The sequence below is a fragment of the Toxorhynchites rutilus genome, chromosome 3 (assembly GCF_029784135.1).
Source record: "Toxorhynchites rutilus septentrionalis strain SRP chromosome 3, ASM2978413v1, whole genome shotgun sequence".
NCBI classification, from domain to species: domain Eukaryota; kingdom Metazoa; phylum Arthropoda; class Insecta; order Diptera; family Culicidae; genus Toxorhynchites; species Toxorhynchites rutilus.
Window position 1 is genome coordinate 301,311,898 of NC_073746.1, and position 21,813 is coordinate 301,333,710.

Below are 21,813 nucleotides of genomic sequence, written 5' to 3' on the forward strand. Positions count from 1 at the left end.
GGCGAGACGGTAACTGTGAATGGTGAGCGCTATGGCCGCATGTTAACCGATTTTTTTTGCCACAAATTGAAGATAAGGATACGGATGACATGTGGTTTCAACAGGACGGCGCTACGTGCCACACAACACGACCGAACATGGCCATATTGCGAACGAAATTTGAGGGACGCATAATTTCGCGTTTTGGTGATGCCAATTGGCCGTCCAGATCATGCGACCCGCTAGACTTTTTTTTGTGGGGTTATGCGAAAAACCGTGTCTATGCCAACTCTCCGCAAATTCTTGAACATTTGAAAGACAACATTCGTGAAGTTATGATCGAGATACCGCCCCATATGTGCCGAAAAGTCATCGAAAATTACCTGTTCCGGATCAAGGTATGCGAGGAAGCCCTAGGAGGACATTTGAATGATGTTATATTTCACACATAATGGCATAAACCAAACTTTAATTTGAAATAAAAGTTTCATCGAAGTTCGAATTCTAACTGTGTTTTATTTCAATTTACTTTCGGAATTTAAAGTTGGAAAACCCTGTACATGGACTGAAAAGTCCCGGGATTTTTCAGCAGATGGCGCCACTGAAAAATGAACAATATTCATTTCGAGAGGTTCATCTGTCACTGGCTTATGTGTGAAGTTTCATGACATTTCGTTTATTTGTTCACAAATTACAGTTGTTTAAGTGTCACTACCTGAGCATATCGTATTTTGATCAAACATTGTTTTTGATGGGAAAAACTCCTAAACAATCCATGCAGTGGTTGACGAAATGTTATTCCACTTCTGCTCCAACACAACAATTTATCGGTGGTTTAGTGAATTGAAAATGGGCCGTACAAGCATCGCAGATGCACCTCGCTCTGGAAGGCCAAAAGAGGTTCCGATTCCAGAAATCGTGAAACAAGTGCGTTGACTCGTTCTGGACGATTGTGAAGTGATGTTACGCGAGTTAACTAAGGCCGTAGGCATTTCAAAAGAACGAGTGGGATACATTTTGCATGACATTTTCGACATGAAAAGGCTACCGCCGCGATGGATGCCGCAGTGCCCCAAAACCCGACATTTTAAACGAAGTATAAATTGAGCATGTTGTGCAAAACTCGAAGATGGTTGACAGATGTCGACACTCCACGATTCAGCCAAAATCAGCTGTCGCCGTTGACTATTTATTGCACCTTGAGCCATCTTGTGGAAACGGAACGAATTAAGTTGCACATCCAATATTATTTCGGAAAAATGTTTGTGCTATATATTATAGAATGTTATGGAAATTATAATATGCCACATGCTATGTAAGTCGTCCAATAAATTATCAACAGAGCTCAGTAATACTCTTTCGTCTATAGCAGGTTCTCCTAACATACCATCGATGTCTACACTTGTATATGCTCTGAACTCGATGACATTTTATTAATAACTTTTTCTTCTAAAATTCACTCCTTCGTCGTAAAGCTTCCGCCGTTTTTTGCGTCTTTATCAAGTTTCGCTTGACCAGACTCTCGGATCTTTATATTCGAACCACAAAAATCCAACAAATGTTCTAGTTTCAATAGAAAAGTTCTTCAACTTACACGTACTGCACTGACCGAGATCCCCAAACCAAAATTTATTCGGAGGATTTTGGTTTTACTGATAGTTCTACGCTCACTTCCAGGAAGGATTATGATGTGCCAATTCGGTTCAATGACGATTTTGTTAAATAGTCGTTCAGTCCTCCGAGAAGCAAAGTCAATAAATCGTATTGTTGGTTTGCCTCAAACTTAAACGAGCTATCTTCACCCGAAACAGTGATGAAATTTTCCGGCTTCCGCCCGACAGCACCTCTTATTAAAATCCCCGCCCTTGGGTATACGCACTCATACGAGCTTATGCATAAAAGCGCCGCTCACAGGAAATGCCACACATCATCCTCACAGTAAATTTAACTAAAACCAGCAACTGCAGCGTGGTATAAATTCCATAGATTTTCATCGTACTTCACCTATCCCTGGGGAGGGGGGAATGGGTGTTTCCTGATCAAACATTCTCAACCTCAGTTTCCGCACTGCGATACTCCGCACGTGCTTCGTTTGCTCGGAAACGATTCCAGGAACCGGTGCTACACAAAACCAGCACTTGTCGAGGACACATCGTTCAGCAGTATCCTCTTTATGAAATCAGTCAATGATATTTGAATATGAGGTATTGAAGAACAGATTAAAATAACCTCACCCGTCGTCGTCGCTACGATGTGGAAGCGGAAGATGCTTCTGTGGATGTTTGTCGTTTTTTGTTGGAAACGCACCCCCTTCGTATCTATGAATACCACCGCTTCACAGATATTATTCCGGAAAATAGAAAGATAATTCAATATATTCAGCAAAATAATGTATACGTATAAATATTTGATTACATAGCAGACAATGATTATCAACCCGGAAAAGGTTCCAATTGATGTCGCAAGCAGAAATGTACAACCAATAATGTTTTGTCGATGATGTTCAATTATGAAGGCTTCCCCCACTCATAAATTTTCCCTTTTCTTTTTCTCTCATCTAACAGATTCTGATCGTCCTTTCGGTTGTCGTCTTCTTGGGAGCAATCGCTTCGGCCTGGAATGTAATTGAGCTCTGGTCCATCTACAGCATCGCACAAGGCGTCCAGGTAAGCAGATTCTGTGCCCATCCCTTTATCCCTTAACACCCAAAACAGAACCAATAATGGCATGCGATGAATAGCAGATGCATATGTGCTTGTGCTTATGGGTAAATATTTACCATGGGATGGTATGCTCTCATGATTCAATAAAACCAATAAACAATAATGCCATGGATGCCAACGATATGTTACCTTTGGGACACTGGTATTCGGGTGGGTCATGGAGGAACCTTCAGGCGATTCATCCTTTTGTTGGTGCTTCCCACATATCATGTTATAAATCGTTTCCATGGACAATTATCGCACCTCGATTATTGATTGATTGGATTTACTGCTGGTGTTTATCTGCTGGATTCCGAGATTAGCGATATTAACCAACTAACATTCTGATTTTGATTCAGAACGGGATAAGCCAATCAACGGACGAGAAATGTTGATCCCTATTAGCCCTTTCATTGGGGCACACTGTCGGTAAAAATCATTATGCGCATTATTCACAACGAACACGTGTATAGCGAATTATTTTTGCACTGTACAACTGGAATGATAAACGATTCGAATAATCAATCGGTAATCCAGGGGAAAGGATTCTATCGTATAGTAATTAATTCAAAATTGAAAATTCGAATTATAAAATTCAAAACTCAAAATTCTAAATTGAAAATTGAAAATTGTAAACTAAAATTATAAATTTAAAAATCTAAATCGAAAATACGAGGTGGAAAATTCGTCAAAATCACGTAAAAAACTGCCGTTTTGGCGTTAAGTTGCACAAATTCTAAAGAGAAGATTGAAAATTCCAGCTTGGAAATTCAAGCTTGAAAATTCTAAATTGAGATACGAGGTTCAAAATTCGAGAATCTAAAATTCAAACTTCAAAATTGCACATTCAAACTTGGAAATTCGAAATTGCAAATTGAAAATTGAAAAACTTGAATTTCAATTTCAAAATTGAAAATTCGAAGATGAAAATCCGAGAATGAAAGTTCTTAATTGAAAATTCTAAACAGAAAATTCGAAATTGAAAATTAAAAATATCGAAATTGAAAATTAAAAAAATCGAAATTGAAAAATCCAAACTAAAAATTCTAAATTGGATATTCGAAATTGAAAATTGAAAATTAACATTTCTGAATTGAAAATTTGAAATTGAAAATACAAAATTACAAATTCATTTAAAATTATAAATTTGAAATTCAAAATTCAAAATTGTAAATTCAAGATTTAAATTTTTAGTAGAAAATTCTAAACTGAAAATTAGCAATTGTAAATCAAAAACTGAAAATTCGAGAATGAAAATTCGAGACTGAAAATACGAAACTGAAAATTCGTAAATTTTAAAATTCGAAATTAAACATTCGAAATTGGAAATTCGAAACTGAACATTCGAAAATATAAATTGGAAATTCCAAATTTAGAATTCGAAATTACAGAACATAAGATTTGTTTGTGTGGTTTTGCATTGGTTTACAAGCTTTTTGAATAATAGATGTCAAAGAACTAGATTTGGAAATACTACATCGGATCGAAGACTAAATGATTTAGGTGTTCCTCAAGGTAGTGTGTTAGGTCCTTTGTTGTTCATTCTCTATATTAATGACATGAATGTCATAGAGGAAGAGGTGTTTTGAAATTGTTTGCCGATGACTCTACAATTCATTGGGGGAATGATAAATTGTCTATGGCAATAGCGGAGGCAAACGAAGACTTGAAAATAATTACGGAGTATTTGAAAAAGAAGAGGCTTTGTCTGAATCTTTCCAAGACTTACTGGATGATAATCGGAAGTCGGAAGAAAGACGGACATTCACTAATGTTCATGAATGGTGAAATGATTAAACGAGTGAAATTTTTTAAATATCTAGGTGTGCAAGTCGACGAGAAGCTAACGCTCATTGAACATGTTGACTACGTTATAAAAAAGGTGGCTGTTAAATATGGTGTGCTTTGCCGGATTCAATGGTTGTCCGTACGACAAAGGACTGTCCGGAATTGCCTGATTTATATTCATAAAATGAAATTCGGATTACTACCTGATCATTTGATGGAAGATGTCGGATATGGAAGAGACGTGCACTCTCATAACACCAGGAGACCAGCTGACAATGATCACTTTTCTATCGTGAACTACAAAACATTACATCACATTACACACATTACATCAGGACGCTAAAAAAAAGACAAATATCGCATTATTCAAAAGAACAACAATTGACTTCGTTAAAAGAATTTATTGACTACTGACATAAATGTCACTAGAATGCCAATGGATGTATGGGAAAAAGTGACCCTTGAACTTGATTAAGAACACAGCGGTCAAAGTTTGAGATTTTTGAAAACCGAAAAATCACCCAAGGGGGGAGTAAAGGAAATCGGGGTTTTCGAAAAAAAATGTTGATGTCAAATGTCGTAGAATTGTATGAAACGTCGAAATTTGCTGTTAACTCGAAAAAAAATGTTGTCAAAAATTTACTTTTGGGCACATGATCGTGTCTGAAAAGTCGATTTTTGACGAATTTTTTTTTTCAAGATAACAGCAAATCTCCACGTTTCATGCGATTTTAAGACATTTGGCATCAATATTTTTTGTTAAAAACACCGATTTCCTTTACTTGGGTGATTTTTCGATTTTCAAAAAACTAAAATTTTGACCGTTGTGCGACACTAGTAAATGCAGATCGATTAAGCTGATATTTTGCACAGGGTAGTTTTTCGTGGGAATCAACATTTTCAATCAAGTTCGCTTTGTAAATTCGAGATAACCGTTTTTATTGGCACTCTAATGTCACCGAATGAGCACAAAATGATAATTATATAATGACTACAGAATGTAGATTTCATAATTGAATGAATGTGATGGACTTAGAGTGATGGCCATACGCGGGAGTAGACACAACGAGAAATATAGTACCGGAAAGAATCCGACGACACCAAATAATATAGCATTAAAAACAAATTATCTACGAGATAATCAGTCTCTCCCACTCCAAAAGAAGCGTATGGGGTGGAGGTAGGACCCAAAAAAAATGAAAGGGCCTTTGGGAGCATTACAAAAAACAATTGAAAATTCGAAATTAAAAATTCAAAATTGAAAATTCGAAATTGAGAATTCGAAAATTGAAAGTCAAGATAGAAAATTCAAGAAATCGAAAAATCTAAAAATCAAGAAATAAAAAAAAATCGAAAACTGAAAAATCTGAAAAATTAAAGAAATTAAAAAATTAAAAAAAAATTATAAAAAATCAAAAAATTGAAGAATTCTAACAATCAAATATTCGGAAAATCGAAAAATCGAAAAAAAACGATGAGTAAGAAAATTAAAAAATCAAAAAAAAAATCAAAATCCAGAAATTTTAAAATAAAAAATCGAAAAATCTAAAACTCAAAAAATCAAAGAAACAAATAGGAAATTTTATAACTTAAAATAATAACCAAATATAAAAAAAAATCGACAAATCGATAAATCAAAGAAAAGAATAGAGAAATCAGAAAGTTTTAAAATATGATAAACGAAAAATCGAAAAATTAAAAAATTAAAAAAAAATTAAAATATTAATGTCGAAAAACCGAAAAATTGGAAGTCAAATAATCGAAAGTCCAAAAATTAAGAGGTACAAAAATTTATAAATCCAGAAAATTAAAAATTAAAAAATAGGAAATTCAAAAATCGAAAATCAAAAACCGAAAAATCGAAAGATCGAAAAATTGAAAAATGAAAAAATCGAATAATCTTTTAATAGGAAATACAAAATTCAAAAAATTGAATAAAAAGGATCGGAATTCTTAAATAGAAAAACCGAAAATCAAAACATCAAAAAATCCAAAAATCGGAAAATCGAAAAAAAAAAAATACGGAAAATTGAAGAATCGAAAAATAAAAAAAAATTAAATTAGGAAAATTGAAGAACCGAAAAATAAAAAAAAATCGGTCAATCCAAAAAGCTAAAACTGGAAAAATCAAAGAAGAATCTAAAAATTGAAAAATTTAATATTCGAAAAATCGAAACATAAAAAATCAAACAATTGGAAAATATAAAAGTCGGAACCCGAAAAATTAAAAAGTCAAAAATTCCAAGAATCAAAAAAAGCGAAGAATTGAAAGATAAAAAAGTGGAAAGACCTAAGAATTGGAAAGTCAAACAATAAAAAAAACAATAGACAAATCGGAAAATTGAAAAATTGAAAAATCGGAAATCAAAATATAAAAATAATTAAAGAATCGAAAAATCTAAAATTGGAAAATAAAAAAAAAATACAAAAAATTAAAGAAAAGAAGAATCAGAAAACAGAAAATCGAAAAGTTTAAGAATTCGATAATACAAAATTCTCAAACTCGAAAAAATAAAAGAAAAGAAAAACCAAAAAAAAAAAAAAATTCGAAAAATTTAAGAATTGAAAAACCGAAAAATCAATGTAACGAATATGCCAAAAAGTATAAATTTGAAGAATCGAAAAATAAAAAAAACCGAAAAATCTAAGAATAGGAAATCATCGAAACGAATCGGAAAATCAAAAAAAAAAAAAGGTTTTGAACTCGGAAAATTGAAAAAAAATCGGAAATCCAAATATAAAAAAAAGAATTGAAAAACCGAAAAATCAAAAAATTAAAAAATCGGAAAATCTTAAACTGGAAACATAAATGAAAATTGAAAAATCGGAATTTGGAATCGGAAATAAAAATATAAAAAAATCAAAGAATCGAAAAATCGGAAATTCAAAAAAAAAAATATTTAAAAAAATGGAATAAAAGAAACATCGAAGAATTCAAGAATTGGAAAATTAAAAAATCTCAAATTCGAAAACTCAAAGAAACTAATAGAAAAATAAAAAAATCGAAAATCAAACTATCAAACTATCGAAAAATCAAAAAATTAAAAAAAAAAACAAAAAATAGGAAATCAAAATATAAAAAAGTCGAAGAATCGAAAAATCAAAAAATCAAAAATCGGAAAAAAAACAAAAAAAAAATTAAAGAATTGGAAAATTGAAAAATTTCAAATTCGAACAATAGAAACGAATAGAAAAATTAAAGAATTATAAATCAAAATATCGTGAAATCGAAAAATTGAAAAATAAAAAATTCGAAAAATAGAAAAATCAAAAAATGGAAAAACCGAAAAATTGAAATCAAGATATCAAGAAAACAAATAAAGAATCAAATCAAGAAATCAAAAAATCGAAAAATCAGAAAACCAAAAAATCGAAAAATCGAAAAACCGAAAAATTAAAAAATCAAAAAAATCAAAAATCAAAAATTCGAAAAATTGAAAAATCATAAAGTCGAATGATCGAAAAATCTAAAAAACAAAAAACCAATAGATCAAAAAGTCAAAAGATCATAAAAATTGAAAAATCCAAAAATTTAAAAATCGATGAACCGATAAATAGAAAAATCGGAAAATTTAGAGATTCGCGGAGAAATTCTGTATTGTTATAAATTATTCGTTCTCGTAAATACGTGACTAGCAGTGAAGAAATGAGAAGAAAATATTGCAGCTAATGTTAATGAGCTGTTAGAAATTGTGATAATCTTAACTAAACTGTGGTTAATAATTAAACGGTGATTTTACTACATAATAAAGTTTTACTTAAAAATCACAGAGGAATTTATTTGTATTCCACGTCATTAAAATTACTCTTTTATTAAATTTACAGTGCTTGTGAACTACGGGTACGAAGTTCTATTAACGTTATCAGTCGAAAAACAGAGAAAGTATGTACACGATATCAACAAGAGCATGTGCGAATGTTCAGCCCAAAATCATAAGGCTAATTTTTAAAACCAAACATTCAGGAGCTAAATTATACTAACTGTTATTTAAAGACCAAGAAAATGTATTATAAAATTAAAATTAAAATTTTCTCTTCAAAACGCATAAGTAAAATAAGGTAAAGATATTAGTGAACAAATGCATACTTCAAAGCAGATTTCCTTAGTTAGATACAGTAAGTGCGTGGCAAGAGAGTATGAACTAGAAGCCATAAAAGTCATATGAATATAGCTTAGACTTCAAGAGCCAGAGTCAGAACTTGCTGAGTAGAACATGAATTTTGATGTACAAAGAGGATTTAATCTTGATTTACATCGAAATACGAATCATTTCGTTTTTGCCCGAATGTTATAGTGTGATGAAACAAGAAAACAAACCAAACAGCTTACTATCCATAAAAACTCACTTTAGCCATTCATTCTTCCATTGGATTGGACAGATTGTATTTTTACGAGAGACACTTCCAGACTGCAGCACGTAGTTACAATCCAGCATTAGCATCATCAATCATCAACAAAACACAACCAAACATCCCAGAGCTACCTATAACATTCCAAAAAAGCGCCAGACCATCGATCAATTCGTTCAACCGAGAATCAAGTGCATAAATACATATGTTATCGATGTGTTCCCCCTCAAGTGTACTGCAGGATCTCTCATATTCGAGTCCCCACATCATAGTGCACACCTAGTTTCCATGGGGCCATCTCCTCTCATCAAAATACGAACGAACGAAGTGAGCACAAAATCACTACGATACGACCCAATGTTGGCTTGTTGTATAGAGTCTGTGTGCCCTTGCATATCCTCACGTTGAGCGCTGGCGGCAAATATAATCACAACTATTTGTCATTGCATAATTCCCAATATGGAATCCAATGCACGACAAGTCAAACATTTTATGGTTCTGTTTTTGAATATTAATATTCTAGTCTGAGTACGTGAAAGGTTTTCCCAATGTATGGCTTAGTTATGGGACTATGATTTTTTTCATCTACACATGGGCACATCATGAATGGTTCACTTACACAGATCAATCCGGATATGAATCAATAATTGATCGAATAGAGTTAAAGCATTAACTTATGCATGCGATGAAAAATAAATGCAATCAAAAAGGTTGCATCCATTTGCACAGAAAAAAATATTCAAAAACACAAACTGAATATAACTCACTCCACCACAGCACCATATTTATATTTCATTTGATTCATGTGCCCTGATTTAGAGTAAGCATTTCCCTTATCACATTTCACTCGGGCTGTGTTTAACACATCCCGCTCTCACGTGTTGAAGCTGAGGATATCCACTTCCGAGGAAGCCATTCAAGCCATACAACCAATATATGCCAGAAAGAGTGCGCTCATCGCGTAACGGCACAATATGACAGGTTTTCGCGAGAAAAATGAAGATTTCCTGGAAAGTGTTATTTTTCCGCGGTCTGTGACGTATGTCCCGAGACATATGAGAAAAAATACGTTTTCGCTCGGAGGCACAATCAAATTCTGGCGTCTGGCTGCGAAGCCATCGTCGGAGAGTCAGAGCCGCGCGATTTTTTTTTACGCTGGAAATTCAGGTAACGGTGCGAAGGAGTGGAGTGATTTAATCAGGACGTGATGATATCTACATTATGCCGACTGCTTACTTGAGTTTAGCACGTGTGAAAGGATTTGGAGAGACAAAAAATACAGCGGGAAGGAATTGAGAAGTGAAAAAATCGTGTTCGGAATTCCGATTTCGCGGTATGAATTTGATACCACAAAGCTTCAAGGGTTCGCAGAACCCCTCTCAGACGTGTTTTCAGCTTTGTAAGTGCGAAGCGTATGCGTCGGTATACCACTTTGCAAATTATCACCTTCTGGTACCAGAATATTACTCAGAGCCGCGAGCTTTATGGAAACTTAGCTAAAATAATTTTTAAATATTATCGGAGCTCATATCTATTTCAATTTACGTCTGACCTCAAAGCTCACCTTTTCATAACGAGGAATTCTGCCAGGATTGCTCGTGTATTGTCGATTTCACGATGTCAATCCCCAACCAAACGTCGTCTTCATTTCACTCCATTTAACCGCCATGCGCAGCTTGAAAATCGTAAAAAGAGTGAAATTGTCGCAGAGTTCGTATCCTCGTGACCCCTTTTTTCCAGATTTCGCCGATGGGATATTTTATATGATTTCCATTTTCTCAACACTGAACTCAATCCCAATCCTGGAAGGCACGCTTAGGCAAATTGAATCCGTTGATCTCAAGATCTCCCTTTTCCCAGACGAGACAAGACGACGACGACGGTTGAAACAAAACGGACAACGTAATCCTTCTTGGGATTATCCAGATGTTGCACACCAATCTGCTCCACCGGGGAATGTTTTAAACTTGTCTCGTCCAAAATTGATTTCTCGAGAAATCAGAAAGAATATGTATCCCTCGTCTCATCGCGAAACTTTCTCAAACGTTCCCACCCATGCGCCGTTTAACTACTAATTGCCATTCGATTTCTTCCAATTTTCTCAGGCGGGAAAAGTGAGAAAGAAAAAAAACCGTTTCCATCATCCGGACGGACAAATCCGACGGTCTGGGGTTGATGTAAAAGTTTTACCGTGGATCCAAGGAATTACGTATAGCACTTTAAGGGATCATATCCTAAGGGTTTTTAGAAGTTATCAACCTCGGATGGAAATTAAATTAAATTAACGCATTCGCGCTTCGCTCGGAAGCAGGTTCAATTGCCGGTTATCAGGGTTGGGGAAGTTTCGCGAGTGAAAAGTTGACTTTTATGGGGTGCAAATTAATGCTCATGCTTTGGACTTGCTGTTGTCAGATTGTGATTAATTACTGTTCCTATTTTTTCCACCTTTTCTCCCGATTTCATAGGGTTTGGTAATAGCGCTGCTGGTGTCCTGCAACTGCAAAATCCTGAAGCTTTACTCGACGCCACGCGGCCAGAAGTCTCGCCGTGGGACCTACCGCAGCCTCAAGGATGGCGAAGGTGGCCGCTACGGTGTGCTGTCCGTAACGAATCCCAACTACGAAGACATCGGACCAGTGGTTTCGGCCCTGGAGGCATTCGCTATCGAGCAGCAGCTGGACGGATCGCCCTCACCGGTTCACAACTACGTCAAGATGGCATACCGGGAGAAACACTTCGTCGAGCGGACCGACGCCGTCGTTCCCTCTGCGCTGGATTGTGCCTTCAGTGGGGAACTTTCCACCTCGCTGGCGATTGATGAAATCCCGCCCAAGCCACTGCCAGCTTCGGTGTGAAAACGCAAACCAATGCGCGACCGGTTTCGCCGGTGAGGGAAAAGGGAACTTTGAATGTTCTATTGTTAGGCTTCTTGTGTAGGGACAATAATTGTGCACAGTTATATCAGTTTGAAGTGAACCTAGAGCATATCAGATGGAAGCTCTGTCCAGTACAGTGTATATCAGCTAGAGTTGAGCAATGTGTGTGTTTTGTAGATTCGAGCCAAGAGGCGAACTTTTAAAAGGAAGTGCGTTGTATTTATCGTTAAGCTGAAGTTGTCAGTAGTGAATGACTTACGACGAAATTAAATTGAGATATAAACAAAAGGCGCGAAAGGATTTGCGGTATGATTTTGAGGTATCGTTTGATGGATCGATTTTCTGTTACGCAATTGACTAATATATGTTTAAAAATATATAATTTTTTTTTTTTATTTTACACATCCCCTCGTAGCGTAAATATAATTTACATACATTTTGTAGCATATGTGTTCATTAGGGTGGCAATGGATGTATGGGAAAAATTTCATCATCGAATTTCAAAAACCGACCATGTACATTTTCTTTATTGGCCCAAAAAAATGATCTGTGCAAAGTTTCAGCTCGATCGGACATGATTTAGGGGTGCCTCAAAGCGCTCAAAGTTTTAATTTTATGATCCTCGAAAATCTTCCAAGGGGGGGAGTGAAGGAAATTTGGAAAATCGAGTTTTTATCGGTGCCAAATGACTTAAAAATGCAAATTTTTTGGCCGAAAATCGACCTTCCGGGCCTGAGAGGTAATGAAGGTATGGAAAAAAATAATTATCGAATTTAAAGGACCGACCATGTACATTTTGTTGATTGGTCCCAAAAAAATGATCTGTGCAAAATTTCAGCTCAATCGGACATGATGCCTCAAAGCACTCAAAGTTTTGATTTTTTGGTCACCCAGGCTAAGTCCCGAAAAGTCGATTTTCGGCCAAAAATCTTTTTTCGTGATAACACCAGATCTCGACGTTTTATGCATTTTTAAGTCATAAGTCAAATTTCGATTTCCTAAATTTCCTTCACTCCCCCCTTGGAAGATTTTCGAGGATCAAAAAATTAAAACTTTGAGCGCTTTGGAGCACCCCAAAATCATGTCCGATCGAGCTGAAACTTTGCACAGATAATTTTTTTGGGCCAATAAACAAAATGTACATGGTCGATTTTTGAAATTTGACATGACCATTTTAGCCGCCACCTTAGTGTTCATACAGAGTAACAAGATGTCCATGTGTTGAGTGATTGTGATAACTTAGAATATACCCTAAAACCTGTATTACCATCTCGTTTATACTCATCCTTGTATACTTCCAGATTGTTCTTTTATTTGTTTCCCATTTTCCTCGGAAAACCAAAAAGAGCGTTCGCTACATTTTCAGTCGCTTTTATCTGATTAGATAGTCAATCTCAATCTCAATCACTCAGTCTTGAGAACCTCATAGTCCCATTTTCTGTGGGACACATGGTAAAAATTGTGGGCCTCATTTGCCTCTGTAAGTATAGCTAGATATTCAAATGGAAGATGACAAGATTCAAAGTAAATTGCTCTAGTGCTCCGTACCACTTTGTTATCTTCTGGTTGATAACTACATCCAAACTAGCGTTGCTATGAAGCATTGAAGCATTTTCGGCAGAAACCATGTCTTTTCATGTCTTGTAGCGTCAAACGAGCAAATAAAATCATCTGTCTCCCAACGCTTTAAAATGTGTGTATGTATGGAAGCAGACATCTCTTCCTTTTTTCACCTTTTTGCTCACAAAAAAGTCCAAACGACGACAACGGGGATCGAACCAAGGCCGATTGGAATGCAAGACTGTTTTACACGACCACGCTATCCACATAGCTAATGATGCTGTTGCATATACGTGTGATGCATAACATCTCATTACAAATTGAAGTTCCAGCATGAAGGGGATCTATATCTATCTCGGTCTGGGCCGTGTACATATGTGGCAAAGTAATGCGTGCTTGTTTGAAACGTGTCTCTTGTTTCGCTCGCTCGTATTAATCTTATATTGCCGTACCATATGTATCAGGATTTCTCAAAGTGGTCGATATCGACCCCTTGGGGTTGATTTCGGTTCCCCAGGGGTTGACAGAAACGAAAATTGATTTTGGGGGTCGACGGGGTCCGAATATCGACCACTATACAATAACACAAGTTCTTATTTGAAATATTTTAGATGCTCCATAAGTTGTGTTACAAGAGCTACCCTGTTATTAGAATGACCAGGGTTGCCACATTTGATTCTGTAAAATTTTCTGAAAAAGTCTGTAAATCTGTATTTTTATCAAATAAATCTGTATCAAAAAACTAACGGAAAAAACAGAAAGAAAGGTTTATTTTCATTTTGAATTTATTGTTCTTATTTATGGTTTGCCATCATTGTGGAAGCCAACCGATTTCAGAACATTGTTTTGTTGGTATTGTGAAGCGAGAATATTCACTCAACACACGCTGATGAATGTGAAATAATCAAAAAGTGTCCCAAAAACATACTTAGTAGGAATGGAGAAGTGAGGTGACGTTTCATATGGTTCAACATACATTTCTTCATGACTCAACGATAAAAAAGCAAAGTTTATTAGTAAGATGGTAGACAGAGAACAAAAAATGCAAATAATTTAACATTTCAATTTGAATTTGAAAAAATATTTTTAAATTCTGTATCTTCTGTATATACAGATTCTGTATCTGAAAGTTGACACAAAAAAATACAGTATATTCTATATATGTGGCATATATGAGAATGATTAATAAAGGGTGTCTCACATCAAATTGCATCACGGAAAAAACGCTGTAGAAATTAAATTTTTAGGAATTATATCTTCTGCCTTCGCTTATAATCAAATAAGAGTGTATAGATCACGTTGGCCATGCTTCACTGTCAATTTTTCGTAAATTTGGAAAAATGTCGTCGAACGAGAAAGAGCGTCGTGAATTAATCCTGTGCACTCATTTCGAGAATCCGGAATTGTCACATCGGGACATCGGTAAGATGCTGGGAATCGTCCAATCCACGGTCAGCAGATTACTAAAACGATACTTCGAGAACCTAACCATCGACCGGAAGGTAAAGAACGGCAAAAATGGATGCTCCGTCAGTGAGAAAGATCACAAGCGCGTAGTTAAGCAGTTTAGACGTGATCCGAGAAGTTCGGTCCGGGATGTCGCCAATAAGCTGAATTTGTCAAGTTCATTCGTCCAGCGGACCAAGCAGCGGGAGGGCCTGCGTACATACAAGGTTCAGAAGGCTCCTAACCGCGACGAAAGGCAAAACATGGTGGGGATGACGCGAGCCCGGAAGCTGTACACCAAAATCGACCATCTTTCGGCCGGATCTCGCTTCGTGCCACTATTCAAAGGACGTGTTGGAGTGGTACGAAGCCAACGAGGTCACCTTCGTGCCAAAGGAAATGAACCCGCCCAACGCGCCGGAGCTTCGCCCAATAGAGAAATATTGGGCGATTATGAAAAAACGATATGTTCAAAAAAAAACTACAACCTGATGTTGTACAAAACCTTATGGACGGGGTAAAGAGGAAGGTGCGAGCATACGGGCTTGGGCTCGAAGTATGAATAAAAAGAAAATACCAAAAGTTGTTTAATAGTTTTTATTTTATTTATTTTTTATTTATTTTTTTTCCGTGATGCAATTTGATGTGACACACCCTTTATCTTAGTAAAAAATATTATTGCTGTATATTTTAAAAACTCAACAAGACGACGAGTGTGCACTAGATGAAAATAAAAAAGGACAAAAAGTACTGGATGAAAAATTCGGCAAGTAAAAAAACGTGAACGTGCAAGATAATGTGTTTGATCAAATTCATGTACAAACATACTCCTGATATTCCACTGTACAACAAGCTTGTTGCCAGTTTATAAGCTTTCGAAATACGTTGGAGCTTGAATTATAATGTACTCAACTCCTAATTTGATTCAAGAGATTACAAGGTATTTACATACCTTGATTTACAAGTGATTTACATGAGATTTACAAGTGATTGAAAAAGAATTTACAAAATGCTTGGTCATCTATGTGCAGGGCGCAACGAAACATTTTTTTAAAATTATTTCAGGAAACTTGAGATGGGTCGCGAATAGGGAAAAATTTTACGAATCGTTCATTCTGAGAGTCGCTTAGGGTTTTGTACTTCTGGTACGATTTGCGATAAAATACTCCTCTAATTTACTTCAAACATTGAAAAATCGGCTAGAAAAAAACGGCTGAACGTGTCAATATGAAACGTTCACAGATGTTTAGAGGGAACACTAGGCTAAAAATTTGCCTGCAAACATTAGAACTTACTGCGATAATTGCAGAATTACATTGGATTTTGTAAAGTATTCTAAAAATCCTGTTTTTGACACTTTTTTGAAATCGATGAAAAAAAATTGAAGAAATTTTTTATCGTCAAAGTAACAAATTTTTCTTGTGCAGAATTTATTGGAGTTTTCAAAACTGCCTTTCGATTTGCGGTGCGAGGATTGTTTATTGAATAATTCATCATCAAAGACGAAGGGGTAATTTTTCTTTCGAACTGAAATATCGCTGTATGGAAGGTCTTACAGGAACGTTCTAGGAACCAAATAAAAGCTGGTTAATAAGGTTAATTGGTTAGCCCAGAAAATCCAGAAAAAACAGAGAAAAATCGATTTTTCATTTCTTTCCGATATTATTGTAGTGAGCAACACACCAATATAAAGATATGTACGTAAAATATTCTAATACCTGAAAGTTGTAGCTTCAAAATGAGGGCCTTAGAATGCAAGGGGTGTAAGTGACTCGATCGATTTCTCTTCTCTTCTTTTTCTTTAGTTAATAACTCAACTGCAGAAAAGTTCCAATTTAAGTTCGCTATAGAATCCAATAGATGAGGTTCTGACCTATCTTCCATATTGTCAAATACAACTCGGAATGTATTTGCAGCTAAGTTATGACCATAAGAGAGAGTCGATGTAGAGAAATCGATCAAATCACTTACACCCCTTTCATTCTAAGCCCCTCAAATGATGTACATTAGAGTACCAATGGATGTATGGGGAAAAAGTGACCTTCAAATTTTCAAAGCGAACTTGAATTAAAAATGTTGATCCCCACGAAAAACTCCCCTATGCACGCTTTATGCAATTCTAAGACATTTGGCATCAAAAATTATTTTGAAAACCCCTATTTTCCTTACTTCCCCCTTGGGTGATTTTTTGGTTTTCAATAAACCCAAATTTTAACATTCGCGACACTCGTAAATGAAGTCTGATTGAGCAAATATTTTAAAAAGGGTATTTTATCGAGCAAATCAACATTATTTTTATTGGCACCCAAAACCATACGTTTTACCTCGTATTCCTAAAAAAGTCCCAGAGTGTCGATTTTTGACAAACAATTTTTTTCGAGATTACAATGGATCTCAACGATTCAGTAATTTGGAGACATTTGGCCTCAATTTTTTTTTTTCGAAAACCCCGATTTCCTCCCTTGGGTGATTTTTTAGTTTTCAAAAAACTCAAACTTTGAGGGCTGTGCGACACTAGTAAATGAAGTCCAATTGAGCTGGTATTTTGCATAGGGTAGTTATTCATGGGAATCAATACTTTTAATCAAGTTCCCTTTGAAATGGCCATTCTCATTGGCACTCTAATGTACATACCATCGATATGCGTTGATTTTCCACGAAGTTGCAGCATGTCAAAAATCACTTGAAATTTCCGACTTCGCACTCTGCTCCTCTAATTTTTTCGTCGAGTGTAGACCAACAGATTTTCTCTCCAGCTGGACGAGTCTACATTACCCAGCAATGAAGCTCTGTTGTAAGGATATGTTCGATTTATTAAAGAAGAAAATATTTGCCAAGAAATGATTTTTGCTACATATATGAAGACTGATACCAAAGAAGAATCGATTGGTTTTTTTTAACCGAAAAAGCTATTCCATGGAAGAACATTGAGACTGATGGTGCACCATCAATGTTCAGTCGTCATCGTGGTTTTACAGCTCCCTCAAAGTTACAACTGCGTAAGGTAATGGTCATACATTGCGTGATTCATAGACAGCATTTAGTAGCAAAAAACCTGAGCCCTAGATTGCATCAGTCTTTACTATATGTTATGAGTGCTATCAAAAACTTTCGAAGCAATTCTTTGAACATTCGATTATTTGCTCAGCTATATGAGAAAAACGACGAAATCTTTACTCGAGTGAGAGGTGCGGATGTTACCACTACGCCAGATCGTCTCCTTGAGAACATAATGTCAAGTTTTTTTGTTTTCAATGTTTTCTAATTGATAATTGTTCAGTAAGAATAAAACTAAAGATAGGATTTTCAATGAAATTCCGCTAAGGGGGTCTAAGGTATGACTTAATTCTGAAAAAGGGGTCTCTTGCCCAAAACAGTTTGAGAACCTCTGATATATATTATACAAATGCTTACCACTATTTGAGAGTCATGACATTTTCTGTTATTTTTAAGCTCATTTAATGTAATAAATCGGGATGATGAAACATGAGCTAAAAACCAATTTTGGGTGTACTATTTCTCTCGCAGGCTAAACAGTACTATTGAAGTTTTACGAGAACTTCCAATTATTTCAGGGTTGTTAATCACTCCAAGAGCAGTATTTTATCTATCCCCAGCGTGTTTAAGAAAATTCATATCGAGATCAACGATCTCATCGAATACTTTAACTAAAGGGACAACTTTGTTTTTCAAGTAATATCAGGCACAGATACACGATATCGCAAGTTTGCACAAGTATACAATAGCTGGCAATGTCAAACCCCACTGACCACACAATTCTGAAACATGCTGATTTTTCGCGATCTCAGGCCCATGCTCATGAAACGGGAATCTAAGGTAAATTCGCTGACTCAAGTGTTCTGAGAAATATTATTCAAAAAATATGAAATTCTGTTTAGCCTCAAAACTCCCATACAACAGGATCATTTCAATGTAACTGAGCTGGGTCAATGAAGGTGCATTACAGTGACTCAAACTCGAATTTGTATTCCACCATGCAGATCTTCGTTCACTACTTTTGAATGCCCTGAACAAGATCTCGAAGCATTGTATTTGAATAATGATATATACACCAATTCAAAGCTTAATCGGTCAACTTTTGGAATATTTTACGAATACAGAATCGAATTTAACGAATCGGACTCGATTATATGTGATTCGATTATATACAATTTTGGACTCGATTATATACAGTTTGAAAAAAAAATTTTTTTTTTATATTTCAAATATGGCTTATTTCAAGAAAAAATGTAATCTTTCAACGTTAAGGGGAATATTAAGTGGCTATTACATGTCCAGTGGGGTGAAAATCGTGATTTTTGAAGTTTTGCTTGAATTTTTAACAGGATTTGTTTGTATCGATGTTGTAGCCAAATTGAAAGATAGAAGTTGGACGTCAAAGAGCACATTGTAGAGCCAGTTTTTTAATGTAGAGCCAGTTTGAGGCAACAGAGTCCGAAACAAAAAAAAAGTTCTATAACTCTGTCATTGTTGAAATTCGAACATATGCGTAGGAGGATTTTTTCATCAAATATGATCGTCTATCACCTCCTGAGAGAATCCGGATAAATTTATTTTTTTTCATGTGAGAAAGGTGCTTTCTGACTTTTAGGTGGATGAATCAAAAATCAAATTCCTCTTTTATTTTCAAAAAACGAAGAATACATGCAAGAAAAACAAATGAAAATTTTGGTTCGATTATATACAGTGAAAAAAATCAAAAACTGTATATAATCGAGTCCGCGCTGTATATAGTTATCTTGGTGTGTGCAGATGTAGTGGACAAAAATATCGGGAAAAAATAAAAAATCGATTTATTTTTGTTTATTCAAAAAAATTGTGTACGAAAGAGAAGCAAGTGTCCCTATTTCCAAATTCTATGTCCATCCCTATTCTTATCCCCATCCAATCCACTCCCCACCCTTCTGAAATGCAGTGTGTGGTACATTATACAAGTACAACCAGTCGAATTTATTCATCATCAAAGACGAAGAGGTAATTTTTAATTCGAAGAATATCTCTGTATGGAAAGGTACTACATGAACTTCTAGGAACTAAATTTAAAAAAATATTGGTACGATTAATGAGTTATTTGGCAACAGTGTTGCCACATGTACAGATTTATCTGGAAAGGTACAGATTTTTTTGTTATTTTTGGTTTGGCCCCCTTGGAAGATTTTCGAGGGACAAAAAATCAAAACTTTAAGCGTTTTGAGGCTTCCCTAAATCATGTCTGATTGAGCTGAAATCTTGCACAGGACATTTTTCTGGACCAACAAACAAAATGTACATGGTCGGTTCATTCAATTCAATGATTTTTTTTTCCATGCCTTCAATGCCACTCAGGCTAAGTCCCAGAAGGTCGATTTTAAGCCAAAAATTGTTTTTGGGATAACACCAAATCTCGTCGTTTGGCATCGAAAAAAAAAATTGGTTTCCAAATTTCCTTTTTTTATGTAGAGCCAGTTTGAGGTAAACAGAGTTCGGAACAAAAAAAAATTCTATAACTCATTGTTGTTAATACGAACATATGCGTAGAAAGATTATTGACGTATAACTACGTCTTTCATTAAGTGCCAAATCAGAAAACAGGTCACGTTTTTATAAAATAAAGTTAACGTTAATTACTATTTCAGCTGCGAACGGATTTTAACGATTTGTATACCAAACGAATCGGAAATTCCCCAAGATTTGTTTGAAATGCTATACATTACAATCCCATAGTCTGTATATGGTTTAAATTGATGAAAATTGGAAGCATTCCCATACCCTCATACATTGGATCTGTCCATTTGTGTGCTTTCCCGAACAGAGCTGTCTATAACGAGCAACTTATCGACGAGCAACGAAGGGGAAATCGTAAGATAGAATCGTAAGAGAGTATAAACAGTGGACCTCGCTGAGGCAAACTTTTCTTCCTTTGTGTGGACACCGACTGGACAACATCGTTGCTAGACGAGCATGACGGTAGAAAAACTCTTTCCACAAAGGATGACAGCTAAGCTAATCTAGACTGGCAATATTAATGGAAAGGGCTTCTGTTGAGAAGACCGCAAAACGGAGATAAGTGTGTGTGTGTGTGTATATTTAGTTGCTTGAAGCCATCGTATATGGATATTTGTATGCGTACGTGCGTGCTTCATAACCCGTACGTAAAAATAGTGCATCTTCGCTACGCTGAAACCCCATTTGTATCTGCTCCCGTGAGCATTGACCCTGTAACGATGCAACTAATTTTTTATGTTATGATTGATGATTGTTTGATGTTGCAAATTATGCAGTCGTAATGATAAATATAAACAAAGAGGCGAGATAGCGGAAGGGAAATATTTACGCTAGGGTATTGGTAATGAATCTCTGCTGAGGCAAATAAAGGGTGTGTCACATCAAATTGCATCACGGAAAAAACGCTGTAGAAATTCGCCCAGTATACCGATCCTTTTGAAAATTTTAGACAGTAAAATAAAAACTATTAAACAACTTTTGGCATTTTCTTTTTATTCATACTTCGAGCCCAAGCCCGTATGCTCGCACCTTCCTCTTTACCCCGTCCATAAGGTTCTGTACAACGTCAGGTTGTAGTTTTTTTTGAACAGAAATCCATTTTCTCTTGAAGTCCGCCTCCGATTTGACAACTTTTGGGTTCTTCCGGAGGGCCTGCTTCATAATCGCCCAATATTTCTCTATTGGGCGAAGCTCCGGCGCGTTGGGCGGGTTCATTTCCTTTGGCACGAAGGTGACCCCGTTGGCTTCGTACTACTCCAACACGTCCTTTGAATAGTGGCACGAAGCGAGATCCGGCCAGAAGATGGTCGGGCCCTCGTGCTGCTTCAATAGTGGTAGTAAGCGCTTCTGTAGGCACTCCTTAAGGTAAACCTGCCCGTTTACCGTGCCGGTCATCACGAAGGGGGCGCTCCGCTTTCCGCAAGAGCAGATCGCTTGCCACACCATGTACTTTTTGTCAAACTTGGATAGTTTCTGCTTGCGAATCTCCTCCGGAACGCTGAATTTGTCCTCTGCGGAGAAGAACAACAGGCCCGGCAGCTGACGAAAGTCCGCTTTGACGTAGGTTTCGTCGTCCATTACCAGGCAATGCGGCTTCGTCAGCATTT

The 21,813-nt window shown here is 36.0% G+C and overlaps 1 protein-coding gene across 10 annotated transcripts in view; it reads left to right on the top strand.

Annotated features, from left to right (window-relative positions):
• Positions 1-21,133, top strand: part of LOC129776431 (latrophilin-like protein LAT-2) — a 200,159-nt gene extending 179,026 nt beyond the window's left edge. For all 10 annotated transcript variants that reach the window (XM_055782071.1, XM_055782070.1, XM_055782073.1 and 7 more), the window contains 2 exons: positions 2,544-2,645; positions 11,285-21,133. In XM_055782071.1, the coding sequence (XP_055638046.1) occupies positions 2,544-2,645; positions 11,285-11,674 (492 nt within the window). In that variant the 3' untranslated portion in view covers positions 11,675-21,133. The remainder of the gene's footprint in view (positions 1-2,543; positions 2,646-11,284) is intronic.
• The last annotated feature ends 680 nt before the right edge of the window (positions 21,134-21,813 follow it).